Genomic DNA, 27501 nt, shown 5'->3' with positions numbered 1-27501 from the left:
AAATATAGAATCCTATCCATAGTTTATAGGGTCGTAGTGCTATAGATATGCTATGCTGTCTCCTATACACACATTTTTTTTTGGGCGGACACATATGTATTGGGGCTATTTCCCTGACATTTTAAGCCCTGAGCGTATGTTCACACAGCAGCGTCTGTTACGGCTGAAATTACGGTGCTGTTTTCAAGAGAAAACAGCACCGTAATTTCAGCCGTAATGGCATGTGCAGGCGTCTTTCGCTGCGTCCATTACGGACGTAATTGGAGCTGTTTTTCCATGGAGTCAATGAATAACGGCTCCAATTACGCCCCAAGAAGTGACAGGTCACTTCTTTGATGTGGGCGTCTATTTACGCGCCGTCATTTGACAGCGGCGCGTAAATATACGCCTCGTGTGAACAGACAAACGTCCGCCCATTGCTTTCAATGGGCAGATGTTTGTCAACGCTTTCATGCCGCATTTTTCGGACGTAATTCGGGGCAAAAACGCCCGAATTACGTCCGTAATTAGTGTGTGTGAACATACCCTAACGCAGCTCAAAAACTGAAGTGTAGAAGTATATTTGCTTGTCCATACGTAATGGAATTGCTGTAGATATTTTCGTGAAAGTAATTTGTGAAAAGCTCATGTCTTGTTTGGTAACTGCACATTATTAACTTACTTCATTTTTAAATATTTTTTTACACTACAGCAAAACAGTGACAAATATGGTGTTCTGCTGTTTTAAAGAATAACAACAAGTTCTAATGTAATAGCGCAAGCACGGTTTTCTACAGAAGCAGTTCAAGGAATTTATATGTTCTTTTTTAATTTACTTAATTTCGGAAAACCACAGCGCTGGAAGTTAGGTAAAAAGTGGTAAGGGTTATCCATGGCAACCAATCAGCTTACTTCTTTCATTTTATAACCTGCACTGTAAAAATAAAAAGCCACAATCTGATTCGTTGCTATGAGCAACTTCTATAACTTTTGACTACCATAGTCTTTAATAGAAGGCCCTCAATGGTTTAATAAAAAACAGTACTATGTTCCTGTGAAATACATTCGCTAAATATATATATATATATATATATATATATATATATATAAAGCACAACAACAACAACAACAAAACCAAAACTTTAATTTCTTTTTCGAGCAACCAATTATGCACAAAACCAATATTTTAACAAATAAATAAATCTTCCCGCAAAGACTACAATTCCCGGCGTACCCTGCTCCGGAAAGAGTTCTGCTTGTTGAAAGGTTATGTGCTATTGTGGGAGGAGCCGGCATTGGCAAGAGAGAGCGAGCAAGATGGAGAGCAGGAAGTCTGCAGGTATGCTGAGCTTGGAAAGGCATATATAAACGTAATACGAGGGCGACGCACTTGTGTCTGCGGCTCTTGCTCATGATGAGTGGCTGTGTAACGTCTCAGGGCCGCTGGTTCCCGCGTTTACAATTCGCCACATACACCATAGGGGCGTTATTGTAGGGTCTGCTGAGGTGACTTTGTGTATGTGGCTATTCCCTATAGATAGTATGTATATACTATCACGTTACACGCTTGTATTCCTGCTGAGTGTTGGTAGTAATTATCCCTCTAACATTCATAGCCTCTTGCAAGCGTTGGCTTTGATTATTGTCCATGAAAGGGCTTAAAGGGGGTGACCAGTGTAGACCCCTCCTTTCACACTGTAGCTGATCCAGAGAGGAGCTGCTGCTGGGACCCCTGTTACTGCTTGGCACCATTAGGTGAACTCTTCTTATGGTTGACAGTTGCTCCTCAGCATCCAACTTCTATGAAAGGATGGTGGCTCATGTGAGTGGCTGCTAAAGCCACCAGCAATGAGCTATTATAGTTGGTCAGGTGATGTTGCAGAAACCATATAATAGTCCGCCTCGCGGCTTCCAATTATAATATAGCCATGACTGCTATGCCAGATCCGTTTTTTTTTCGAACTGATACTGACAGACCCATTTAGGCCTTGTTGACATCGCGTTTGTGATGTTTAGCGTGTACGCCAGAAAGGCTCCCGATGTATGTCCATAGGGTTCCATTAGCCCAACAGAGGCCAGAAGTGTGGCCTTTCAGCTTGTTTCGGGAAAGGTATAATCAACATACATTTTTTTTTTTGCAGTATGGAATAGCGTAGTAGGCAACTAGATCTCTGAATTTTTTTATTCTGTGTTTTTTTTTTTTTTTCAACATGGGAGCCTATGGGTTCGCTTTTCTTGACGTATACACTAAGACCCCGCTCCGATCCGCTGTTCCGGCTGCCTGTGAGCCTATGCAAGGGTTGGTGCTGGAAGCAGAAGGCTCCGGTCACTGTATAGCGGCTGAATTGGGTTACCTCAGCCCTGCTCTTATTCACTTGAATAGGAACAGAGCTCCAGCATGGCTTCTATACAGTGACCGGAGCCTTCTGCTTCCGGCACCGACTCCTGCAAAGCTCCTGGCTGCCTGTGAGTGCCAGAGCAGCAGATCGGTGCGGGGTCCAGGTGTTGGATCCCCACCAAGTATATACTGATGACCTATCCTGTGGAGAAGTCATCAGTATTAAAAACCGCCCGGAACCTGGACATCCCCCTTTTAATAGAGGTATGTCCTGATCAAGAGACCCCCCCCCCCCCCCTCTATGATGTCTATATGCTCTGATAGGGCTTGTGGACAGGGAATAACCCTTTTAACCACACATGCTGAGAAAATGACCGTAATGTCTTCTATGCATGTAAAGGCTTTATACACACACACACACACACACACACACACACACACACACACACACCCACACCCACCACAATCAGTGTGTTTAGTGCAACTTCCTAAATACTTTTTATTAAAAATTATTTTTGCTTTTTGAGGTACAGCTGCTTTGTGCCCTGAATACAGAGCAGTTGTATCTTCTGCTAAGAACTGAATCATTCAGGTCAGCGGGTCCTGTGTGTCTGACACGTACAATCCACCTGTTATCGTTAAGATCTAAGTACACACGACGGATTTAGGTCTCAGCGCTAGATACAGCTTCTCTGTATACAGGACACAAAGCAGCTGTATCTGCTTTGTAAAAATAATTTTTGATAAGTATTTAGAAATTTGCAGCAAACACACTGATGAACGTTTTTGTTGAAAAAACAAACTATTTCTACGGTGTACATAGCCTTTAACCGCTTAATGACCGGGCCTGAAAAGGCCTTATGACCAGCTAAATATTTCCGTTTTTGCCCCCCCTGCATTTCAGCAGCCATATAGTTTTTGTTTTTTTTCATTGACGTGGCTGTCTGAGGCCTTGTTTTATGAGGGAGAAATAGCATGATTTTTCCCACAGTTTGGGGGTAGAAAAAAGTAATCTTTATGGAGTGAATATAGGAAAAAGCGACTCAGCATGGTTTTTCTTGTTTATTTTTTATCCTGTTCACATTTCACACTAAACCGGTTACGTTAATTCTTCAGGTTATTACGGTCGTGTAGATACCTAATATGTGTAGGTTTTTTGTTTTTATGTAATGTAGGGGCAATAAAATATATTTTATGGCAAATGACGACACTTTTTTTTGGGGACATTTTTTGTTAAATGTATTTCTTTTTGTAACTTAGTTTTTTATTAATCCCATTAAAGGGGTGTCCACCTTCTGACAACCGATGACCTATCCACCGGATATGTCATTGGTGCGGGTCCGACACCAGGACCCCGCACCGATAAGCCGCTCTCTTGCCCTTCGGGCACCGGATGTTGTAGCACATAATGCTATGTACGGAGCCCGGAAGCAGTTAGCATAGCGGCCGTACTGCAGGACTGCTCCCATTCACTTGAATAGGAGCAGAGCTGCAGTACTGCAGCTTGGCCACTATTCCGTGGCCGGAGCCAACTGCTTCCGAAATGTACGTCCGTTGCACGGAGGCGTCGGACCCCCACATATCATGTACTAATGACCTATTCGGTGGATAGGTAATCGGTTGTCTGAAGCTGGAAAACCCTTTTAAGGGATAACTTTCCGTACAACTTTATTTTTTACTTATGTATTAGCATACTCCTGTATGCTAATACATTACACTGTGTCACTATGACACAGGCTTCTGTTAGGGCAGCACATAGTGTGCCCTAACAGCAGGCAAACTGAACAGACAGCCCTGGGGTCCTTTCTAGGTCCACAGGGATTCCCTGGTCTTTGATCACGTCACCGGGATACCGATGACCAGAGCAAAGGGGAGATCCCTTTGATTATGCAGGCTTCTCTAAGATCAGGAGCTGTAAGTTACAGCTCCTGCTGAGAGGATGAGCGCTCACAGGAGTGCTCATCCTCCTTTTGGCATCGCTGTAGACGAAGCACCTGCACCGCCTACTGTCATACGACGGTGGGTGGTTTTTAAAGAGTTAAATGTTCGTAATGGGGTTGGATTCCATAAGAGTGAGCCAAAATAAACCAATGGTTAACATTTTCTTTCTTTCCCTTGAGGGTATGTACAGACATAGTGGTCATGTTGCTTTTTATTGCAGAAATCAAGGCAAAACAACTGCATTTTGCTGTGATTTATTGGTGTAGATGGCAAAAAAAAATAGCGGCAACTGAATGTATTCTGACAAGATCAATCATATTTTTGGTGCTAAATATTCAAAATAGCCCTTCTCCAGGTAGCTACCTTGTAGGTTAATGTCTGACCCTTCAGGTTTAGGGTATGTTCACAAGGCAAAGTAAAAACGGCCGTAAAATCTGGAGCTGTATTCAAGCGAAAACAGCCTCTGACTTTCAGCCGTGTTTTATGGACGTTTTTGCAGCTGTTTTTCTATTGAGGCAATCAAAAACGACTCAAGAAGTGACATGCACTTCTTTTTTTACAGGGCGTTTTTTTTTTACCTGCGGTTTTTACAAACTATTGCATAAAAAAACGCCCCGTGGGAACGGAATGCCGTTTTTCCCATTTGAAATCAATGGGCAGATGTTTAGAGGCGTTCAGCCTCCATATTTTTAGCAGTTTTTTGGGGCGTTTACGGCCCGAAAAACTGCTGAAAATGGGCTGTGTGTACATACCCCAAGTTCACACGTAGCAGACTTTTTAGGAAGCAGAACGCCTCCAAACATCTGCCTATTGATTTAAATTGGAAAAAACGACGGGGCTTTTTGTTTACGCGGCCGTTTAAAAAAAAACGGTTGCGTAAAAAAACACCCGCAAGAAAGAAGTGCATGTCACTTCTTGAGCCGTTTTTCATTGACTCTATAGAAAAACAGCTCCAAAAACGGACGTAGAAAAATGCTGTGAAAAACGCGAGTTTGATTAAAATAGTCTGAAAATCAGGAGCTGTTTTCCCTTGAAAAGGGTATTTTCAGACATTTTTGAGTTTGCGTGTGCACATAGCCTTACAGTGGAGGATTTGCCACAGATTTCATCTTGTGTCGCAAAGGGTGAAATCTGCAGTGAGAATCTACAGCATTTCTGTAAGGCCTCATGCACACGACCGTAGTGGTGTGCACGAGCCGTGATTTGCGGCTCGGACCGCCGTGGAGTGTCACCCGTGGCCGCCCGGAAATCACGGGCCGTGCACATTGCCGTGTGCATTAATTTCAACGAGCCTGGACTGCAAAATGCGGCCGTAATAAGACATGGCCTATCATTTTGCGGTCCAGGCTCCTGGGCAATGCACGAACCGTGGAAATTGCGTCTGCAAAAATAAGTTTGAGTGCATGGACCTAAGGCTCTTTGAAATAAATGTGCAGCCGCGGGTAACACTCCGCGGCTGTCCGAGCCGCGAGTCACGGCCCGTGCACGCCACTACGGTCGTGTGCATGAGGCCTCGACCATGCTGTATTTCTGTGCAGGTTTTTTCTCTACTTTGTGCGGTTTTGAAAATCCCATCCACATGTATTGTTCATGTCTGAACATGAAGAAGTTTTCCCCTCTGACATTTATGGCATATTCATGGGCGTTCAGGGAACCCCTGTTCTGCCAGACGAGGTAGCTTGTTTGACTATTTCTGTAACTGCCATAGACTAGACTTCGTCTGAAGGCTGCCTGTCTGAATTGCTATTGGGGGAACTCCTGCCTATCAGATACTTCTAGCATATCCTGTAGCTAGCCCATAAATGTCTATGGCTGGGTTCACACGACCATGTTACGTCCGTAATGTACGCAACGTATTTCGGCCGGAAGACCCGGACCGAACACACTGCAGTGGGCCGGGCTCCTAGCATTATAGTGATGTACGACGCTAGGAGTCCCTGCCTCGCTGCAGGACAACTGTCCCGTACTGTAATCATGATTACAGTACGGGACAGTAGTTCCACGCAGAGGCAGGGACTCCTAGCGTCGTACATCACTATGATGCTAGGAGCCCGGCCCCCTGCAGTGTGTTCGGTCAGGGTCTTCCGGCCGAAATACGTTCCGTACTTTACGGACGTAACATGGTCGTGTGAACCCAGCCTTAGGATTCTCCTGGTCCGCAGAACATGGCCGTAATTAGACTAGCTCATTAGTGCAGCGCCGGCCGCATCACCTCATGCGGACCACGCAAGCACTTGTCAGGAGCGGGGCAATGGCTGTATTACACAGCTGCATCCCCACTCTAACGGTGGAGATCATAGAAATCTCTCATCTCCGCCACTATTCCCCTGAATGCTGCGATCAATGCTGACTGCATTATTTAGGGGAAAATGAGAAGGGGGGATGCCCCTTGGATCGCGTCACAGGAAATACCTGTGACGTGATTGAGGGACATACCATATATGGGCAGACAGCCCAGGGTCCATTGATGTCCATTATGGCTGAGAAACATGATGGGGTTAATTACTATTAATGTGAGGCACATTCAAAATTCATCACACCATGCGCCTCACACCAGAATATGGAAGAACTTTATTTTTTTTTTTTTTTATTACTGTTGGTAAAGTATCGTTTTGGTATCGAAAATCGTAATACTACACAAAGTATCGGTATCGAAGTCCAAATTCTGGTATCGTGACAACCCTACCCTTTACTATGACACTTGAAATTTAGCTCTGGGGGCCTCTCATTTCTCTAGATCATCTTTGAAATGTTTCTACACCTTGATTGCAGTCCACGTGCGGTAAATTCATTTGATTGGACATGATTTGGAAAGACACACCCCTGTCTATATAAGGTCTCACAGGTAACAACGCATATCAGAGCAAAAACCAAGCTATGAGGAGGAAAGAACTGCCTGTAGAGCTCAGAGACAGGATTGTGTGGAGGCACAAATCTGGAGAAGGGTACAAAAAAAATTCTGCTGCTCCGAATGTTCCTAGAGCTGGCTGCCCCAACAAACTAAAGGCCCTGTGTGATTATCTGGCAAACAAGCGTTCATAGAACGCTCGTTCCTGATAATTGCCCTGTGTAAACAGGGCAACGATCAGCAGAAGAACGAGCAAACGCTGGATCATCTGCTGATCGTATAGTTTTAAAAAAGTGAAATGTTATCGTTGTCGGCAGCACATCTCCCTGTCTAAACAGAGACACGCTGCCGACATGATGATGATAATAATAATGTATGGTGACGAGCAATCTGAGTAACGACTGCTCGTCCCCATACATAGCTCCGTGTGACAGGAGCAAATGAGCACCGATCAACGATGTCTTGTTGATCGGCGCTCGCTGTACCAGCCGGAAAAGGCCCTTAAAGGTACTGTGTTGCTAGGAAAAAAATTTTTTTTTAAAATTAAACAGTTAGTGTATAGGTGATTAAACATTGTTCTAATTTTTTTAATTTTTTCACGAGTCAGGAAATATTATAAATTAGATTCTAATTTATAACATTTCTCAGCGCTGGTCACTAGATGGAGCAATTCCCAAAATTGCAGCATTGGCATGTGGTAAAGCAACCACATTGCTTTATGCTGCAAAATTTGAGAAAACTCCCTCGCTCTAGTGAGCTCTCAGAATCCCCCCTCCTTTATCCTGGCTAGTGCCGGGAGAAAGGAGGGGATTGAACGGTCAAAACTCCTACACTGTGTGTCGCCATTTTTTGAGCTAACACAGTGTAGTAGGTTTACATACACTAGTAAACACACAGTAAAACAGGTACATACACAGACCTAACTTACCTGCTCCTGCCGCCGCCGCTCCCTCCGATCCATCCGCTTCATCTGCTACCTCCGCTCCAAGTGCACAAGTCCGGAAGCCGCGACCGGAAGTAGTAATCTTACTGTCCGGCCGCGACTTCCGGTCCACAAGAAAATGGCGCCGGACGTCGCACAGGTCAATTTGGACTGTGTGGGAGCGGCGCATGCGCACAGACGGCGTACAGCATAGTGGATGGAACGGGCCCCGTTCGCATTCACTATGGGACTGTATGTGCCGTATTCCATGTCTGTATGTGTCGTTAATCGACACATACAGAGATGGAAAAAAAAATGGCAGCCCCCATGGACAAGAAAAAGTGAAAAAATAAAAAATTGTAAAACACAAACACACAAATAAATACATTTTTTAAAATAAAACACTAAAAGCAAATTGATATAAAAAATGTATGGCTGAGCTCCAAAGATCCTGTGTGCAGATGGGAGAAACTTCAAGAAGGACAACCATCACTGCAGCACTCCACCAATCTGGACTTTATTGCAGAGTGGCCAGAAAGAAGCCTCTCCTCTCCTTTTTTCTTTTTTTTTGCAAAAAAGCACCTAAAGGACTCTCAGATGATGAGAAACAAGGTTCTGTGGTCTGATGAAGCCAAGATTGAACTATTTGGCCTCAATTCTAAGCATCGTGTCTGGAGGAAACCAGGCACTGCTCATCACCTGCCCAATACCATCCCTACAGTGAAGCATGGTGGTGGCAGCATCATGCTGTGGGGGTGTTTTTCAGCGGCTGGGACATGGAGACTGGTCAGGGTTGAGGGAAAGATGAATGGAGCAAAGTACAGAGATATTCTTAATGAAAACCTGATCCAGAGTGCTCTGGACCTCAGACTGGACCAAAGGTTCACCTTCCAACGAGACAATGACCCTGAGCACACAGCCAAGACAACACAGGAGTGGTTTAGGAGCAACTTTGTGAATGTCCTTGAGTGGCCCAGCCAGAGCCCTGACTTGAACCCAATCAAACATAAGTGGAGAGACCTGAAAAATGGCTGTCCATCGACGGTCCCCATCCAACCTGACGGAGCTTGAGATGTTCTGCAGAGAAGAATTGCCTAAAATCCCCAGTTCCAGGTGTGCAAACGTGGCCTCATACCCAAGAAGACTGGAGGCTGTTATCACCGCCAAAGGAGCTTCAACTAAGTACTGAGTAAAGGGTCTGAATACTTATGTCAATGCAATATTTTAGTTTTTCATTTTCTATAAATTAGCAAAGATTACTAACATTCTGTTTTCACTTTGTCATTATGGGGTATTGAGTGCAGAATGATGGGGAAAACTTTTTGTAGCACAAGCCCTCAACATAACAAAATGTGAAAAAATGTAAAGGGTCTGAAGACTTTCCAAATGCAACGTATTACAGTTAAAAACAAAAGATCAAAAAGTAAGGCTGGGTTCACACGACCTATTTTCAGGCGTAAACGAGGCGTATTATGCCTCGATTTACGCCTGAAAATAGGGCTACAATACGTCGGCAAACATCTGCCCATTCATTTGAATGGGTTTGACGACGTACTGTGCCGACGACCTGTCATTTACGCGTCGTCGTTTGACAGCTGTCAAACGACGACGTGTAAATTGACTGCCTCGGCAAAGAAGTGCAGGGCACTTCTTTGCAACGTAATTTGAGCCGTTCTTCATTGAACTCAATGAAGAGCAGCTCAAGATTTACGAGCGTCACAGACGCCTCGCATAATGCGAGGAGGAGCTTTTACGTCTGAAACGAGGCAGCTGTTTTCTCCTGAAAACAGTCTGTCTTTTCAGACGTAAAAGCCTCTCATCGTGTGCACATACCCTAATGCCTCATGCACACGACCGTTGTGCCACTCGGGCCGTTTTTGACGGCATCCGAGTATCTTCACAGACTCATTCATTTTAGTGGGTGAATCTGGTCCGTGAAAAATGGTCCGCATTTCCGATCCGAGGAAAGATGGGACATGTTCTATCTTTCCTGGGATCACTGACGGGACTCGGACGGCACACACGGTCGTGCGCATGAGGCGTTAAAGTTCCCTAGTGGGACTAAAAATGTTTTTTCAAATAAACATCACTGTAAAGGATCTGCCAGGCACAGCTTCTGTGTCTACACTACGCCCATAGGTAATCAGTCTGCACCTGCTTCTATGTCTGTGAGACTGACTACATCTTCCACCACTCAGGATGGCAGGCTTAGGAGTGGGAGAGCCGATCGCAGCCTGGCCAGACGGAGCTAGCTCCTGCCCTTTGTCTATTTATACCTGCCTTTCCTGTTCCTCCTTGCTTGTGATTCTTCTCGTTTGGTTTCCTGGCCCTGCTGCAGCTTCTTGAACTATTTGACCCTGCTTCATATAGACCCCGGCTTGCTGACTACTCTCCTGCTCTGCGTTTGGTACTTCATACACTCCTGGTTTGACTCGGCTTGTTCACTACTCTCCTGCTCTGCGTTTGGTACCTCGTACACTCCTGGTTTAACTCTGCTCGTTCACCACTCTTGTTGCTCACGGTGTTGCCGTGGGCAACTGCCCCATTTCCCTCAGCTTCTGTGTACCCTTGTCTGTTTGTCTGTCGTGCACTTATTGAGCGTAGGGACCGTTGCCCAGTTGTACCCCGTCGCCTAGGGCGGGTCGTTGCAAGTAGGCAGGGACTGAGTGGCGGGTAGATTAGGGCTCACTTGTCTGTTTCCCTACCCCCGTCATTACAATAACGTAAATAAAAAATAGAATAAGCACATTTGTTTTTATTAAACAAATTTCACAAAAACAATAAAATATGTATATATTTGGTTTCCCTGTAAGGGTATGTTCACGCGCAGTGCTTTCAGGCGTATTTCGGGGCGTTTACGCCTCGAAAAACATCTCGAAAAACGGAAGCTGAACGCCTACAAACATATGCCCATTGAAATCAATGGGAAAAACAGCATTTAGTTCATATGGGGGTGTCTTTTTACGCCGCTGTTTTAAAAAAACGGAGCGTAAAAAGACGCTCCGTAAAAAGACGTGCATGTCACTTCTTGAGGTGTTTTTTGGAGCTGATTTTTCATTGAAAACTATGAAAAACGCCTGAAAAGAAGCCTCAAAAGAAGCTCCAAATTAAAAGAAGCTCCAAATTAAGGCTATGTTCATGCAGAGTTTTTTGACGCGGAAACCGCGCCGCAGAACTCGTCAAAAACGGCCCGAAAATGCCTCCCATTGATTTTAATGGGAGGCGGAGGTGTCTTTTTCCCACGAGCGGTAAAACCGCCTCGCGGGAGAAAGAAGGGACATGCCCTATCTTCGAGCGTTTACACCTCTGACCTCCCATTGATATCAATGGGAGGTAGAGAAAGTGTATTTCGCTGCGTTTTATGCCCGTGGCACTCAATGGCCGCGGGCGAAAAACGCTGCGAAAATCGGCCTCAGACTTCCAAACAGAATTTTGAGGCAGAATTTCCGCCTGCAAAAAACTCTTTTAGTATTTAATTGTGAAAAATATCACAATTTTGCAACAAAAAATTCAAAAATTAGCACTTTTATAAATTTAAATGTATCTGCTTGTGAGACAGGCAGTTATACCACACATAATAGTTACTAATTAACATTTCCCATATGTCTACTTTATGTGGGCATTCCTTTTTGTACATCCTTTTACATTTTCTAGAACATTACAAGGCTTATTTCTCACATTTTCAAGAACATTTCAAGAGCCTATTTTTTTAGGGACCATTTCAGTTCTGAAGTGGTTTTGAGGGGCCCATACATTAGAACTCCCCCATAAATCACCCCATTTTAAAAACGCCACCCCTCAAAGTATTAAAAACAGCAATTAGAAAGTTTCTTAACCCTTTAGGCTTTTTACAGGAAATATAGCAAAGTGGAGGTTAAATTTACACGTTTCATTTATTTTTGCAGAAATTGCATTTTAATCTATTTTTTTTTCTGTAACACAGAAGGTTTTACCAGAGCAACACAACTCAATATTTATATATATTTTTTTTTTTATTCTTTTTTTATCGGATAATATTTTAGGCACCATGTTAGGTTTAAAGAGGTCTTGTGGTGCAAAACAAAGGAAACATACCAAAAAATACCCCATTTTGGAAACTACTTTAACCCCTTCCCGACATTTGCCGTACATGTACGTCATGGAAAGCATTGACTTCCCGCATCTTGCCGTACATGTACGCCGAATGTTTGGGACCGGCTCAGAAGCTGAGCCGGTGCCATCATCACCGGATCTCAGCTGTATCTTACAGATGACATCCGGCTGTAACGGCGGGGACCAAAATTAGCTTCGATCCCCGCCATTAACCCCCTTAAGTGCAGCGCTCAAACGCGATCGCTGCACTTAAGGTGTTTGCAGCTCATCGGAACCCCAGTAATGAAATTGCCAGCGTTCCGGTGGCTGCAATGGCAACCGGAGGCCTAATACTGGCCTCCCGGTCTGCCTAGCACCGAAGCCGGTCAAGATCCGCCCGGCGGCGGAGCCTGATCGGCTTCCGTAGCTGCCGGCAAGATGGCGCCGGGTCAGGAGCTGATCCGGCGTCATCAGCGGTGGAAGTTAGCTGTACTGTACAGCTGACATCCACCTGTAACGGCAGGAACCGGAGCTAGCTCGAAAGCGATTGCTGCATCGTAGCGGTTACTAGCAGATCGCCAGCCCTGACAGGCAATCAGGACTGGCGACTGCTGTTATGGCAACAGGAGACACAATGGTCTCCTGCTCTGCCATTACGGAAGCCGATTTAGGCCCCGCCGGGAGGCGAAGCCTAATCGGCTTGCTGTCAGTGAATGACTGACAGATCTAATACATTGCACTACATAGGTAGTGCAATGTATTAGGAAAAAAAAAATCTGACCGTTGGACCTTCAAGTCCCCTAGTGGGACTTGAGAAAAAGTGTGAAAAAAGTGTAAAAAAAAGTGCAAATAATAAAAGTTTGAAAACAATAAAAGTTTCAAGTAATGAAATAAAACACAATCCCCATTTTACTCTTATCAAGTCCTTTATTATTGAAAAATAATAATAAACCATATGTATTTGGTATCGCCGCGACCGTAACGACCTGAGGTATCAAAATATTATATTATTTATTGCACGCGGTGAACAGCGTAAAAAAAACGTAAAAAACGTTACCAGAGTTTCTGTTTTTTAGTCACTTTGCCCTACAAATGTTAGAATAAAAAGTGATCAAAAAGTCGCACGTATCCAAAAATGGTACCTATAAAAACTATAGCTCGTCCCGCAAAAAACAAGCCCTCATACACCTCCGTCGACAAAAAAATTAAAAAGTTATGGTTCTCACAACTTGGCGACAGAAAAAATACATTCTTTTTACAAAAGTAATTTTATTGTGCAAAAAGTCGTAAAACATAAAAAAGTGCTATAAATTTGGTATCGCCGGAATCGTACTGACCCGCAGAATAAAGTTAACATGTAGTTTATAATGTGTGGTGAACGCTGTATAAAAAAAAACGAAAAAAACTGTGCCAGAATTGCGTTTTTTTGTTTACCTGGCATCCCAAAAAATAGGATAAAAGCTGATCAAAAAGTTGCATGTACCCCAAAATGGTACCAATAATAACTACAGCTCGTCCCGCAACAAACCAGCCCTCATACCGCTACGTCTATGAAAAATAAAATTAGTTATGGCTCCAATAAGTCAGGAAATAAAAAAATATATATCTGTTTGAAGAGGCGATTTATGAAGGACCTAAAATTAGGGAACCAGGAAAAGGGAGGGCCCAAACATATCCGCTGGAAGCGACGGTGCCCGTATTATACCAGGACAACACTTCCTAGCAAAATTCCCCAAACTACAAAGGCGCGGAGTGTGGATCAAAAGGGGGATAATAAAGGACGCCATATATCAGTGCGACACCGGCCTGTGCAGTAAGGATTGCTTCACAGCGTAACACACATCTATGGATTATTTTATTGTTTTTTTTTACCCCATTATTATACCACCTGACTATGCCCCTTATATACTCCGCCCGGCTTACATATGCCCTACTTTATAAACGGAAACACCAGTAAGATTCCAAACAAAACTACTACCAAGCAAAATCCACGCTCCAAAAGCCAAATGGCATTTCCTCCCATCTGAACCCTACAGCGTGCCCAAACAGCAGTTTCCTTCCACATATATGGCACCGTCATACCCGGGAGAACCCTTTTAGCAATTTTTGGGGTGTGTGTCTCCAGTGGCATAAGCTGGGCACGACATATTTGCCACTGAATGGCATATCTAGGGAAAAATATAAATTTTTAATTTGCACCATCCACAGCGCATTCATTTATGGAAAAGACCTGTGGGGTGAAAATGCTCACTACACCCCTTAATAAATGCCTTGAGGGGTGCAGTTTCCATAATGGGGTCACTTCCCAGGGGTTTATTTTTATTATTTCACATCTGAGCCTCTGCAGTTGTGAACCAATACTTTGTAAATCGCCAAATTAGGCCTCAATTTTACATGGTACGCGTTTACTCCTGAGCCTGGTCGACTGTCCAGGCAAGAGATTAGGGCCACATGTAGGGTGTTTCTAAAACCAGGAAACCCAGCATAATAATTAGAGAGCTGTCTTGTTATGGTGGCACAAGCCGGGCACCACATATTGTCCACATATCTGTGGAAAAAATCCCATTTTCACTCTGCAACATCGAGTTCACACTAATTTCTACAAAACACCTGCAGGGTTAACATGCTCACTACACCCCTAGGTAAATGCATTGAGGGGTGTAGCTTCCAAAATTGGGTCACTTCTGGGGGGTTTCCACTGTTTTGGGCCCACAGGCGCCCAGAAACCAATCCAGCAACATCTGCACTCCAAATGGCGGTCCTTCCCTTCTGAGCCCTGCCGTGTGCCCAAACAGCAGTTTATGACCACATATGGGGTGTTGCCGTACTCGGTAGAAATTGCTTTACAAATGTTGGGGTTCTTTTTTTTCCTTTATTTGTTGCGAAAATGAAAAAATTTGCGCTAAAGCTACGTCTTATTGAAGAAAAAGGATTGTTTTTATTTTCACTGCCCAATTCTAATAAATTCTATGAAACATCTGTGGCGTCAAAATGCTCACTACGCCGCTAGATGAATTCCTCAAGAGGTGTAGTTTCCTAAATGGTGTCACTTTTTGGGAGTTTTCATTGTTTTTTCCCCTCAGGGGCTTTGCAAATGTGACATGGCCTCCGCAAACCATTCCTGCTTAATGTGATCTCCAAAAGCCAAATGGCGCTCTTTCCCATCTAAGCCACGCCGTGTCTTCAAACAGCCGTTTATTGCCACATGTGGGGCATTGTTTTACTCGGGAGAAATTGCTTTACAAATTTTGTGGTGCTTTTTCTCCTTCAGTCCTTGTGGAAATGAGAAAAAAATTAGCTAAACCTACATTTTCTTTGAAAAAATTTAGATTGTCATTTTCAGGGCCTATTTCCAATAATTTATGCAAAAAATCTGTTTGGTCAAAACGCTCACTATACCCCTAGATAATTTCCTCAATCGGTGTAGTTTCCAAAATGGGGTCACTTGTGGGGGCTTTCCACTGTTTTGTCCCCTCAGGGGCTTTGTAAATGTGACATGGCCTCTGCAAACCATTCCTGCTAAACTTGAGCTCCAAAAGCCAAATAGCGCTCTTTCCCTTCTCAGCCCTGCCGTGTCTCCAAACAACCGTTTATTACCACATGTGGGGTATTGTTTTACTCGGGAGAAATTGCTTTACAAATTTTACGGTGCTTTTTCTCCTTTAGTCCTTGTGGAAATGAGAAAAAAAATCGCTAAACCTACATTTTCTTTGAAGAAATGTTGATTTTAATTTTCACGGCCTACTTCCAATAATTTCTGTAAAAAACCTGTGCGGTGAAAATGCTCACTGTACCCCTAGATAATTTCCTTGAGGTGTTTTGTTTCCCAGATGGGGTCACTTTTGAGGGATTTTGACTGTTTTGGCACCGCAAGAGCCCTTCAAACCTGACATGGTGCCTAAAATTTATTCTAACAAAAATAAGGCCCCAAAATCCACTAGGTGTTCCTTTGCTTCTGAGGCCGGTGCTTCAGTCCAGTAGCACGCTACGGCCACATGTGGGATATTTCCTAAAACTGCAGAAACTGGGCAACAAATATTGAGTTGCATTTCTCTGGTAAAACCTTCTGTGTTATAAAAAAAATTGTACAAAAAATTTATTTCTGCAAAAATATATGAAATTTGTAAATTTCACCTCTACTTTGCTTTAATTCCTGTGACATGTGTAAAGGGTTAAGACATTTTCTAAATGCTGTTTTGAATACTTTGAGGGGTGAAGTTTTTAAAATGGGGTGACTTTTTTGGGGTTTCTAATATATAAGGCCCTCAAAGCCACTTCACAACTTAACTGGCCCCTGTAAAAATGGCCTTTTGAAATTTTCTTGAAAATGTGAGAAATTGCTGCTAAAGTTCTAAGCCTTGTAACGTCATAGAAAAATAAAAGGCTCTTCAAAAAACGATGCCAATCTAAAGTAGACATATGGGGGATGTTAATTAGCAACAATTTTGTGTGGTAAAACTGCCTGTCTTACAAGCAGATACATTGAAATTGAGAAAAATGCTAACTTTTGCAATTTTTCGCTAAATTTTGGTGTTTTTCACAATTAAATACTGAACATATCGAGCAAATTTTGCCAGTAACTTAAAGTCCAATGTGTCACGAGAAAACAATCTCAGAATCGCTTGGATAGGTGAAAGCATTCCGGAGTTATTACCACATAAAGTGACACATGTCAGATTTGAAAAATGAGGCTTGGTCAGGAAGGTCAAAAGTGGCTAAAGAGGGAAGGGGTTAACAAGGAATTCATCTAGGGGTGTAGGGATCATTTTGACCCCACATGTTTCATAGAATATATTAGAAGTGGGCGTGAAAATGAATAGTTGCTAGTAGGGATGCACGGTGCATCGAAACTTCGATACCGTTTCGATACTGTGCATCTCTAAACGGTTCGATACCGCTATTTCCTGTATTTCGATACTGAGCTGCGCAGCCGCACAGCTCAGTATAGTAACACATGAATGTATGAGAGCGCGGCTGCGGCTGTGTAATTCAGCCACAGCCCCGCTCCTGAGTCATGATAAGTTCGCGGGGTCAGGATGATGCGATGCGGCCAGCGCTGCACTAATGAGCGGCGGCACTGAAGACAGAACATGGCGGGCGCGCTACAAAACACCCCCATGTTCTGTCCTCAGTGCCTGAACTGCCGCTCATTAGTGCAGCGCCGGCCGCATCACCTCATGCTGACCGCGCGTGCATTTCCTGTCAGGAGCGGGGCAATGGCTGTATTACACAGCCGCAGCCCCGCTCTATAACGGCGGAGATCAGAGAAACCTCTCATCTCCGCCGTTATTCCCCTGAATGCTGCGATCACAGCGGACTGCAGAATTCAGGAGAAAATGAGCAGGGGGGATGCCCCTGGATTGCGTCACAGGGAACGCGATCGAGGGCCATACCATATATGGGCAGACAGCCCAGGGTCTATTGACGGACCCCAGTTCTGTCTTCCCATATTTCCTGTTGTTAGGACATACCCAAGTATGTCCTAACAACTGCCTGTGTATTATACGTCCACAGGTTAATGTACTGGCACATATCTGATATATGTCAGTACATTAAAGTTTAAAAATAAAGTAAAAACAAAGTATTGTTAAATTTTAAAAAAAATACACATACACCTTTTTTACAATAAACATTAAAATAAGTCTCGATACATAAAATATTCACATATTCGGTATTGGCGCGGCCGTAATAACCCGCACAACAATTTTTTTGCATCATTTATGATATGTACACTGTAAAAAAATGAAATAAACACTGCTTTCTATCACTTATTGATGTGAGGTGCGATGAATTTAACCTCCATGTTCCTCACATTAATAGTAATTAACCCCATCATGTACCTCACACATTAACCCATTATGACTGAGAAACAGGATGGGATTAATTACTATTAATGTGTGGCGCGTTCAAAATTCATCACACGTCGCGCCTCACATCAGAAAACTGAAGATTTTTTTTTATTATTACTGTTGGCAAAAGTATCGAAATTGGTATCGAAATCGCAATACTAAACGAAGTATCGGTATCGAAGTCCAAATTCTGGTATCGTGACATCCCTAGTTGCTAGTTAACATTTCCCATATGTATACTTTAGATTGGCATTATTTCTAGGACGTTACAAGGCTTAGAACTTTAGCAGAAATTTTTCACGTTTTCAAGAAAATGTCAAAAGCCTATTTTTACAGGGGCCAGTTCAGATGTGAAGTGACTTTGAGAGGCCCATACAATGCAAACCCCCATAAATCACCCCATTTTAAAAGCGACATCCCTCCAAAGTATTTAAAACAGCATTTAGAACGTTTCTTAACCCTTTAGACTTTTAAACTTTTCACCATATTTAAAGAAAAGTAGAGGTGAAATTTACAAATTTCATTTTTTTTGTTGCAGAAATTCATTTTTAATCCATTTTTTCTGTACCACAGAAGGTTTTAGCAGAGAAACGCAACTCAATATTTATTGCCCAGATTCTGCAGTTTTTAGAAATATCCCACATGTGGCCCTAGTGTGCTAATGGACTGAAGCATCGGCCCCCCAAGCAAAGGAGCACCTAGTGGATTTTGGGGCCTTCTTTTTATTAGATTATATTTTAGGCACCTTGTCAGGGTTTAAGAGGTCTTGTAATGACAAAATCAGTGGAAACACCCAAAAAAATGCTCGATTGGTTTCTGTGCAGTATATGGCATTTGCAAAGCCCCTGTGGGACCAAAACAGTGGAAACCCCCGAGAAATTACTATTTTGGAAACTACACCCCTCAAGGTATTCACCTAGGGGTGTAGTGAGCATGTTAACCCTGCAGTTGTTTTCTAGAAATTAATGTACACTCAATGTTGCAGAGCGAAAATGTTTTAGAAACACCCTACATGTGGCCCTAATCTTTTGCCTGGACATTCAACAGGGCTCAGGAGTGAAAGAGCACCATGCGTAATTTGGCAACTTACAAAGTATTGGTTCACAATTGCAGGACTGAGCTGAAATAATAAAGGAAGTGGCCCGATTTTGGAAACACCCTACAAGGTGTTTTTTAAGGGGTTTAGTGACCCCACAGGTCTTTTCTATAAATGATTGCGCTGCGGATTCTACAAAGTAAACATTTTAAAGAGGCTCTGTCACCAGATTTTGCAACTCCTATCTCCTATTGCAGCAGATCGGCGCTGCAATGTAGATAAGAGTAACGTTTTTTTTTTTTTTTAAACGAGCATTTTTGGCCAAGTTATGACCATTTTTATATTTATGCAAATGAGGCTTTCTAAAGTACAACTGGGCGTGTATTGTGTATGTACATCTGGACGTTTTTACTTCTTTTACTAGCTGGGCGTTGTGACTAGGAGTGTATGATGCTGACGAATCAGCATCATCCACTTCTCTTCACAACGCCCAGCTTCTGGCAGTGCACAGACACACAGCGTGTTCTCGAGAGATCACGCTGTGACGTCACTTCCTGCCCCAGGTCCTGCATCGTGTCGGACGAGCGAGGACACATCGGCACCAGAGGCTACATTTGATTCTACAGCAGCATCAGCGTTTGCAGGTAAGTAGCTACATCGACTTACCTGCAAACGCCGATGCTGCTGTAGAATCAAATGTAGCCTCTGGTGCCGATGTGTCCTCGCTCGTCCGACACGATGCAGGACCTGGGGCAGGAAGTGACGTCACAGCGTGATCTCTCGAGAACACGCTGTGTGTCTGTGCACTGCCAGAAGCTGGGTTGTAACGAAGAGAAGTGGATGATGCTGATTCGTCAGCATCATACACTTCTATTCACAACGCCCAGCTAGTAAAAGAAGTAAAAACGCCCAGATGTACATACACAATACACGCCCAGTTGTACTTTAACTTTAAACACGCCCAGTTGTACTTTAGAAAGCCTCATTTGCATAAATATAAAAATGGTCATAACTTGGCCAAAAATGCTTGTTTAAAAAAAAAAATAAAAATAATGTTACTCTTATCTACATTGCAGCGCCGATCTGCTTTAATAGGAGATAGCGGTTGCAAAATCTGGTGACAGAGCCTCTTTAATTTTTCCCCAGATGTGCCATTTCATTGGCAAATATGTTGTGCCACTGGAGACACCCCCCCCCCCCCAAAGTTTGTAAAAAGGGCTCTCCCGGGTATGGCGATGCCATACATGTGGAAGTAAACTGCTGTTTGGGCACATTGTAGGGCTCAGAAGGGAGGCAACGCCATTTGGCTTTTGGAGCGTGGGTTTTACTTGGTAGTAGTTTTGTTTGGAGTTTTACTGGTATTTCAGTTTTATAATGTGGGCACATATGTAAGCTGTACAGAGTACATCAGGGGCATAGTAAGGCCTCATGCACACGACCATATTTTTTTTTCCCACCCGTAAATACGGGTCGGTGTCACACGTATTCGACCCGTTTTGCACCAGTATTTACGGACCCGTGCCCGTAAATATGGGTCCGGTGTCACCCGTATTCCACCCGTATTTACGGGCACGTTTTTGGCGGCAAAATAGCACTGCACTAATCGGCAGCCCCTTCTTTCTATCAGTGCAGGATAGAGAGAAGGGACAGCCCTTTCTGTAATAAAAGTTAAAGAAATTCATACTTACCCGGCAGTTGTCTTGGTGACGCGTCCCTCTCTTCACATCCAGCCCGACATCCCTGGATGACGCGGCAGTCCATGTGACCGCTGCAGCCTGTGATTGGCTGCAGCGGTCACATGGGCTGAAACGTCATCCAGGGACGGCCAGGACGTCGGGCCGGATGTCGAGAGGGACGCGTCACCAAGGCAACGGCCGGGAGACCGGACTGGAGGAAGCAGGAAGTTCTCGGTAAGTATGAACGTCTTTTATTTTTATTTTTTACAGGTTGCTCTTTATTCTGATCGGTAGTCACTGTCCAGGGTGCTGAAAGAGTTACTGCCGATCAGTTAACTCTTTCAGCTCCCTGTACAGTGACTATTTACTGACGTCGCTTAGCAACGCTGCCGTAATGACGGGTGCACACATGTAGCCACCCGTCATTACGGGAGCTCCATAGACTTCTATGGACTGTCCGTGCCGTTATTACGGCCTGAAATAGGACATGTTCTATCTTTTTTAACGGCACGGGCACCTTCCCGTAAGAAAACGGGAAGGTACCCGTGGCCAATAGAAGTCTATGAGCCCGTTATTACGGGTCGTAATTACGACCCGTAATAACGGGAGTTTTTACGGTCGTGTGCATGAGGCCTAAGGTGGTATAATAATGTGGTAAATAAACAATATAATAAAATAATCCATAGATGTGTGTTACGCTGTGAAGCAATCCTTTCTGCACAGGCTAGTGTCGCACTGATAAATGATGTCCTTTCTAATTCCCCTTTTGGTACACACACCGCACATTTGCAGTTTGGGAAATTTTGCTGGGTAAGGGTTGTCCTGGTATAATACGGGCACACTCGCTTCCAGTAGATAAGTTTGAGTCCTTCTTTTCCTGGTTCCCTAGTATTAGGGCCTTGATAAATCGCCTCTTGAAACAGAAGAAATGTTCCCCTCGGGCCTGCACAACTGCATATTTGTTCGTTGCCGACTTATGGGTCTTAACTTACTTTCTTTTTTAAGAGTCGTAGTGGTATGAGGGCTGTTTTTTTTTACGGGACGAGCTGTAGTTTTTATTGGTACCATTTTGGTGTACTTACGACTTTTTAATCACTTTTTATTCTATTTAAATACAGCTCCAGAACTGAGCTCAGTACATAAATACAGCTCCAGAACCAAGCTCAGTACATACATTACTAGAACCAAGCTCTCTACATATATACAGCACTATAACCAAGCTCAGTACATAAATACAGTACTAGAACCAAGCGCGGTACGCAAATACAGCACCAGCACAAATACAGCTCAATTTAGAGCAACCCCTGCCTTAAAGGTTTATACGGCGTAAAACTACAGCTCCCAGCATGGCCTGAACAATTGTAAGGATATGCTGGGAGTTGCGGTTTCACAAAAAAAATCATAGCACCCATCATCTCACTGCAGATCATACAGTGACTACAGTGCTGATCAGAGCCAGAATAAACATTTACATTAAATGGCTCACAGGTGACGTCTTCTCAGATTCTAGTTGTTCTTTTTCTCTTTTCTTAATCCGGTCCAGACCTCTATGATGATTTCTTCCGGCCACAGCCCATTTTTGCAGTTTGCCGCTCAGCTACTAACTTTTCAAAAATTTCTGCACCTATAAATGATGACCAACTCATGGTGCCACACACTATGCCCCTAAATATAATAGCCCCATACACTGTGTCCCTGGTTATAATCGCACCATACACTGTGTCCCCTGTAGATAGAGCCTCCCTGTAGATAGAGCCTCCCTGTAGATAGAGCCTCCCTGTAGATAGAGCCTCCCTGTAGATAGAGCCTCCCTGTAGATAGAGCCCCACGTGTAGATAGTGCCCCCTGTAGTTAAGAGCCCCTGTAGATAATGCCACTCACACACTTTTCAGAAAAAAAACAGCAACTTTACATACTCACCTGATCCCGTTCCTGCTCCTCTCATCTGAGCAGGTATGCTGGGGCTGAATGGTGCAAGCGGTGTGATTTTTGTTGAAAGGCGCTGATTGACAGGGCAAGTCATTCAGGGCATCACAGCACTTGTGCATGTAATTGTATCTACGTCCTATAGATGCTGGTACAATTATAGTGCAGGAGGGGGGTGGCAGCAGCTGGATTCAGTGGCGCCGCCACCCCCCTCAGAGAGGCAGCAGGCCGCTGCCTAAGGCAAGAAGCTCATCTCCCCTCATGGACGGTGTGGCCCTGGGTTTGAGGGCATGTTGTGCATTTTACCATTGCAATGCATATATGTATGCCAGATTAATGCCAGATTTAGTATATATACACATGTCTTTTAACTTCAGGTATAGGTGGCAGGAGGTTTGCATCTACCCCTCCAAAACCTGCAAAAACAAGTACATATATTCAGTACCAAGAGGAACTTATTGAGAAGAAGAAAAGAGAGATTGAGGCCAAAGCACAGCAACAAGCCAAGCAGTCTCAACAGAACATCCCAGTTCAAAGGACAGAGTAAGTTGTATTCGACGCTCAAAATGTTTTTCTTTGCTAGCAATTTAGTTTTAGAATATTGACACTTGCTAATCTAAATTTTATTTTGTTATTTAGTAAGTTAATGTCTTCTTATTATTTTCATATGATTAACCCCTTCCCGCTCCTTGACGTACTATTACGTCATGGCAGCTGTATCGTTCGCGCTCCATGCCGTAATAGTACGTCACGGGAGTAACGGCCGTTTCGGCCGTCCTCCCGTCACATACAGGAGCTGTGACGCTGCTGTCTTGTTCAGCAGCTGTCACAGCTCCTACAGCGGGGACCGATCGCTGTGTCCCCGCTGATTAACCCCTTAAAAGCCGCGTTCTATAGAGATCGCGGCTTTTTAGGGGTTAAGCTGCCATCGCCGGCCTGCTACGCGATAGCGGCCGGCGATGGTGACTATGGCAACCGGACACCAAACAATGGCGTCCGGCTATGCCATAGACGGAAGCCTAGTGGGTCCTGACAACGTCAGGACCCACTATGCTTGCTGTCAGTGAGTAGCTGACAGTTCTAATACACTGCACTACGCATGTAGTGCAGGGTATTAGAATAGCGATCAGGGCCTCCTGCCCTCAAGTCCCCTAGTGGGACAAAGTAATAAAGTAAAAAAAAAGTTAAAAAAAGATGTGTAAAAATAAGAAAATAAAAGTTTTAAAAGTAATAAAAGTAAAAGTCCCACTTTTTCCCTTATCAGTCCTTTATTATTAATAAAAATATATAAACAAACAAATAAACTATACATAATTGGTATCGCCGCGTCCGTAACGGCCTGAACTACAAAATTATTTTGTTATTTATCCCGCACGGTGAACGCCGTAAAAAAAAATATTAATAAACCGTACCACAATCACAATTGTTTGGTCACTTCACCTCCCAAAAAATGGAATAAAAAGAGATCAAAAAGTCGCATGTACCTAAAAATGGTACTGATGGAAAATACAGTTCGTTACGCAAAAAATAAGTCCTCGCACGGCTTTATTGATTGAAAAATAAAAACGTTCTGGCTCTTAGAATAAGGTAACACAAAAAGTGAATGATTGTTTACAAAACGTATTTTATTGTGCAAACGCCATAAGACATAAAAAAAACCTATAAACATCTGGTATCGCCGTGATCGTATCGCCCCGCAGAATAAAGTTAATATATCATTTATAGCGCACGGTGAACGCTGTAAAAAAAAAAGTATACAAAAACAATAGTAGAATTGCTGTTTATTAGTCACCACGCCACCTAAAAATGGAATAAAAACTGATCAAAAAGCCGCATGCACCCCAAGAAAACTACAATGGATTCCTCAAGGGGTCTAGTTTCCAAATTGGGGTCACTTTTGGGGGGTTTCCAATGTTTTGGCACCACAAGACCTCTTCAAACCGGACATGGTGCCTAATAAAAAAGAGGGCTCAAAATCCACTAGGTGCTCCTTTGCTTCGGAGGCCGGTGCTTCAGTCCATTACCGCCTGAGGGCAACATGTGGGATATTTCTCTAAACTGCAGAATCTGGGCAATAAGTATTAATTTGTGTTTCTCTGATAAATCCTTTTGTGTTATAAAAAAAATGGTATAAAAAGAGTAAATTTCACCTCTACTTTGCTCTAAATTTCTGTGAAACACCTAAAGGGTTCATAAACTTTCTAAATGCTGTTGTGAATACTTTGAGGGGTCTAGTTTCTAAAATGGGGTGTTTGATAGGGGTTTCTAATATATGGGCCCCTCAAAGCAAATTCAGAAATGAACTGGAACCTAAAAAAATAAATAAATGAGGCAATACTTCGCTTCTTACATTATACTGATAATGAGCCGTGCCCACTCCGAGATGACCCCAGTTTTGACCGTTTGTATAAACGGAGACCCCTATTAGACCGTTCCAGTGCCCGGTTTTCCCAAGCATACACCCCCGAGAAGTGTTTTTCTATTGATGAGTCCCTGGTACATTTTAAAGGGAGGGTTCAATTCCGAGAGTACCTGCCGGGTAAGAGGGCAAGGTATGGCGTGAAGATGTATAAGCTGTGCGAGAGTGCATCAGGGTATACCTACATGTTTAGGATATATGAAGGAAAGGCCACCCCCAAACCAGACTGCATCCTGGACTACAATAGGTACATGGGAGGGATGGACTTGTCAAATCAAGTCCTGAAGCCCTACAGCGCCATGCGGTGTGGCATAAGAAGCTGGCCGGGCACATCATACAGATGGCTTTGTACAATGCGTATGTGCTACGTCGATGTGCAGGCCAGAGGGGAACTTTCCTGGAATTTCAAGATCTAATCTTTAGGGACCAGGAAGGGGGGGCACCCAGTACTTCTGGAAGCGAGGCCACACGCATCGTACCAGGGCAACACTTTCCAGGAGAAGGTCCCCAAACCGGTGGAAAGGGAAAGAGTCAAAAGAGGTGCAGAGTCTGCTATAAGAGGGGGATAAGGAAGAACACAATATACCAATGTGACACGTGTCCCGAAAAACCAGGGCTCTGTATAAAAGATTGTTTTAAAATGTATCATACATCCCTTGATTTTTAATTTACCCTGATGCACTCCGCACAGCTTACCCCCCTCATCTTTCCCTTCTGAGCCCTGCCGTATGCCCAGGCAGCTGATAACAGCCACATGTAGGGTATTGTCGTACCCAGGAGAACCAACATTACAATTTAAGGGGTGTATATCTCCGGTGGAGCATGCTGGGCACACTATATTGGACACTGAAATGGCATATACATATATAAAATTGCAAATCTCACACTGCACCATCTGCTGCGCATTATCTTTTACACAATACCTGTGGGGTCAAAATGCTCACTACACCTCTAGATGAATGTCTTAAGGGGTGTAGTTTTTAAAATGGGGTCACTTCTCGGGGGTTTCAACTGTACTGGTACCTCAGGGGCTTCTGCACACATGACTTAGCACCAGAAAAGCTCCAGTAGGCCAAATGGTGGTCCTTTCCGTCTGAGCCCTCCCATGGGCCCAAACGGCAGTTTATCACCACAAATGGGGTATTGCCGCACTAAGGACAAATTGGGCAACAAAATGGGGTATGTTGTTCCCTGTGAAAATAAGAAATTTTGATCAAAAATGACATCTTATTGGAAAAAATATAATTTTTTTCATTTCACAGCCCAATTCAAATAGGTGCTGTGAAAAACCTGTGCGGTCAAAATGATAACAAAAACCATAAATGAATTCCTTGAGGGGTGTAGTTTCCAAAATGGGGTCACTTCTGGTGGGTTTCCATTGCTTTGATACCTCTGGGGCTCTGCAAATGCGACATGGCACCCGAAAACCAATCCAGCAAAATCTGGACTCCAACAAACACATAGCGCTCCTTTCCGTCTGAGCCCTCCCATGGGCCCAAACGGCAGTTTATCACCACAAATGGGGTATTGCCGCACTAAGGACAAATTGGGCAACAAAATGGGGTATGTTGTTCCCTGTGAAAATAAGAAATTTTGATCAAAAATGACATCTTATTGGAAAAAATATAATTTTTTTCATTTCACAGCCCAATTCAAATAGGTGCTGTGAAAAACCTGTGCGGTCAAAATGATAACAAAAACCATAAATGAATTCCTTGAGGGGTGTAGTTTCCAAAATGGGGTCACTTCTGGTGGGTTTCCATTGCTTTGATACCTCTGGGGCTCTGCAAATGCGACATGGCACCCGAAAACCAATCCAGCAAAATCTGGACTCCAACAAACACATAGCGCTCCTTTCCGTCTGAGCCCTCCCATGGGCCCAAACGGCAGTTTATCACCACAAATGGGGTATTGCCGCACTAAGGACAAATTGGGCAACAAAATGGGGTATGTTGTTCCCTGTGAAAATAAGAAAATTTGATCAAAAATGACATTTTATTGGAAAAAATATCATTTTTTTCATTTCACAGCCCAATTCAAATAGGTGCTGTGAAAAAACTGTGCGGTCAAAATGATAACAAAAACCATAAATGAATTCCTTGAGGGGTGTAATTTCCAAAATGGGGTCACTTCTGGTGGGTTTCCATTGTTTTGATACCTCAACGCCTCTTCAAACCTGGCATGCTGCCTAAAATATATTCTAATAAAAAAGAGGCCTCAAAATGCACTAGGTGCTTCTTTGCTTCTAGGGCTTGTGTTTTAGTCCACGAGCGCAGTAGGGCCACATGTGGGACATTTCTAAAAACTGCAGAATCTGGACAATACATATTTAGTAGTGTTTCTCTGGTAAAACCTTCTCTGTTACTAAAAAAAAATTGAATAAAATTGAAATTCAGCAGAAAAAATGAAATTTTCAAATTTCATTTCCACTTTGCTTTAATTCCTGTGAAATGCCTGAAGGGTTAAAAAACTTTCTATATGCTGTTTTGAATACTT

General features: G+C 43.5%; 1 protein-coding gene across 2 annotated transcripts in view; it reads left to right on the top strand.

Annotated features, from left to right (window-relative positions):
* The first annotated feature begins 1232 nt into the window (after positions 1–1232).
* SUGP1 (SURP and G-patch domain containing 1) overlaps positions 1233–27501 on the top strand; it is a 91611-nt gene continuing 65342 nt past the window's right edge. For both annotated transcript variants that reach the window (XM_075825494.1, XM_075825493.1), the window contains exons 1-2: positions 1233–1318; positions 22964–23129. In XM_075825494.1, coding sequence (XP_075681609.1) covers positions 1249–1318; positions 22964–23129 — 236 coding nt within the window. In that variant the 5' untranslated portion in view covers positions 1233–1248. The remainder of the gene's footprint in view (positions 1319–22963; positions 23130–27501) is intronic.

This window comes from Rhinoderma darwinii, chromosome 1 (assembly GCF_050947455.1).
Source record: "Rhinoderma darwinii isolate aRhiDar2 chromosome 1, aRhiDar2.hap1, whole genome shotgun sequence".
Taxonomy (NCBI): domain Eukaryota; kingdom Metazoa; phylum Chordata; class Amphibia; order Anura; family Rhinodermatidae; genus Rhinoderma; species Rhinoderma darwinii.
The sequence above is the reverse complement of the archived record's forward strand: the minus strand, read 5'-3'. Positions and strand labels throughout refer to the sequence as shown.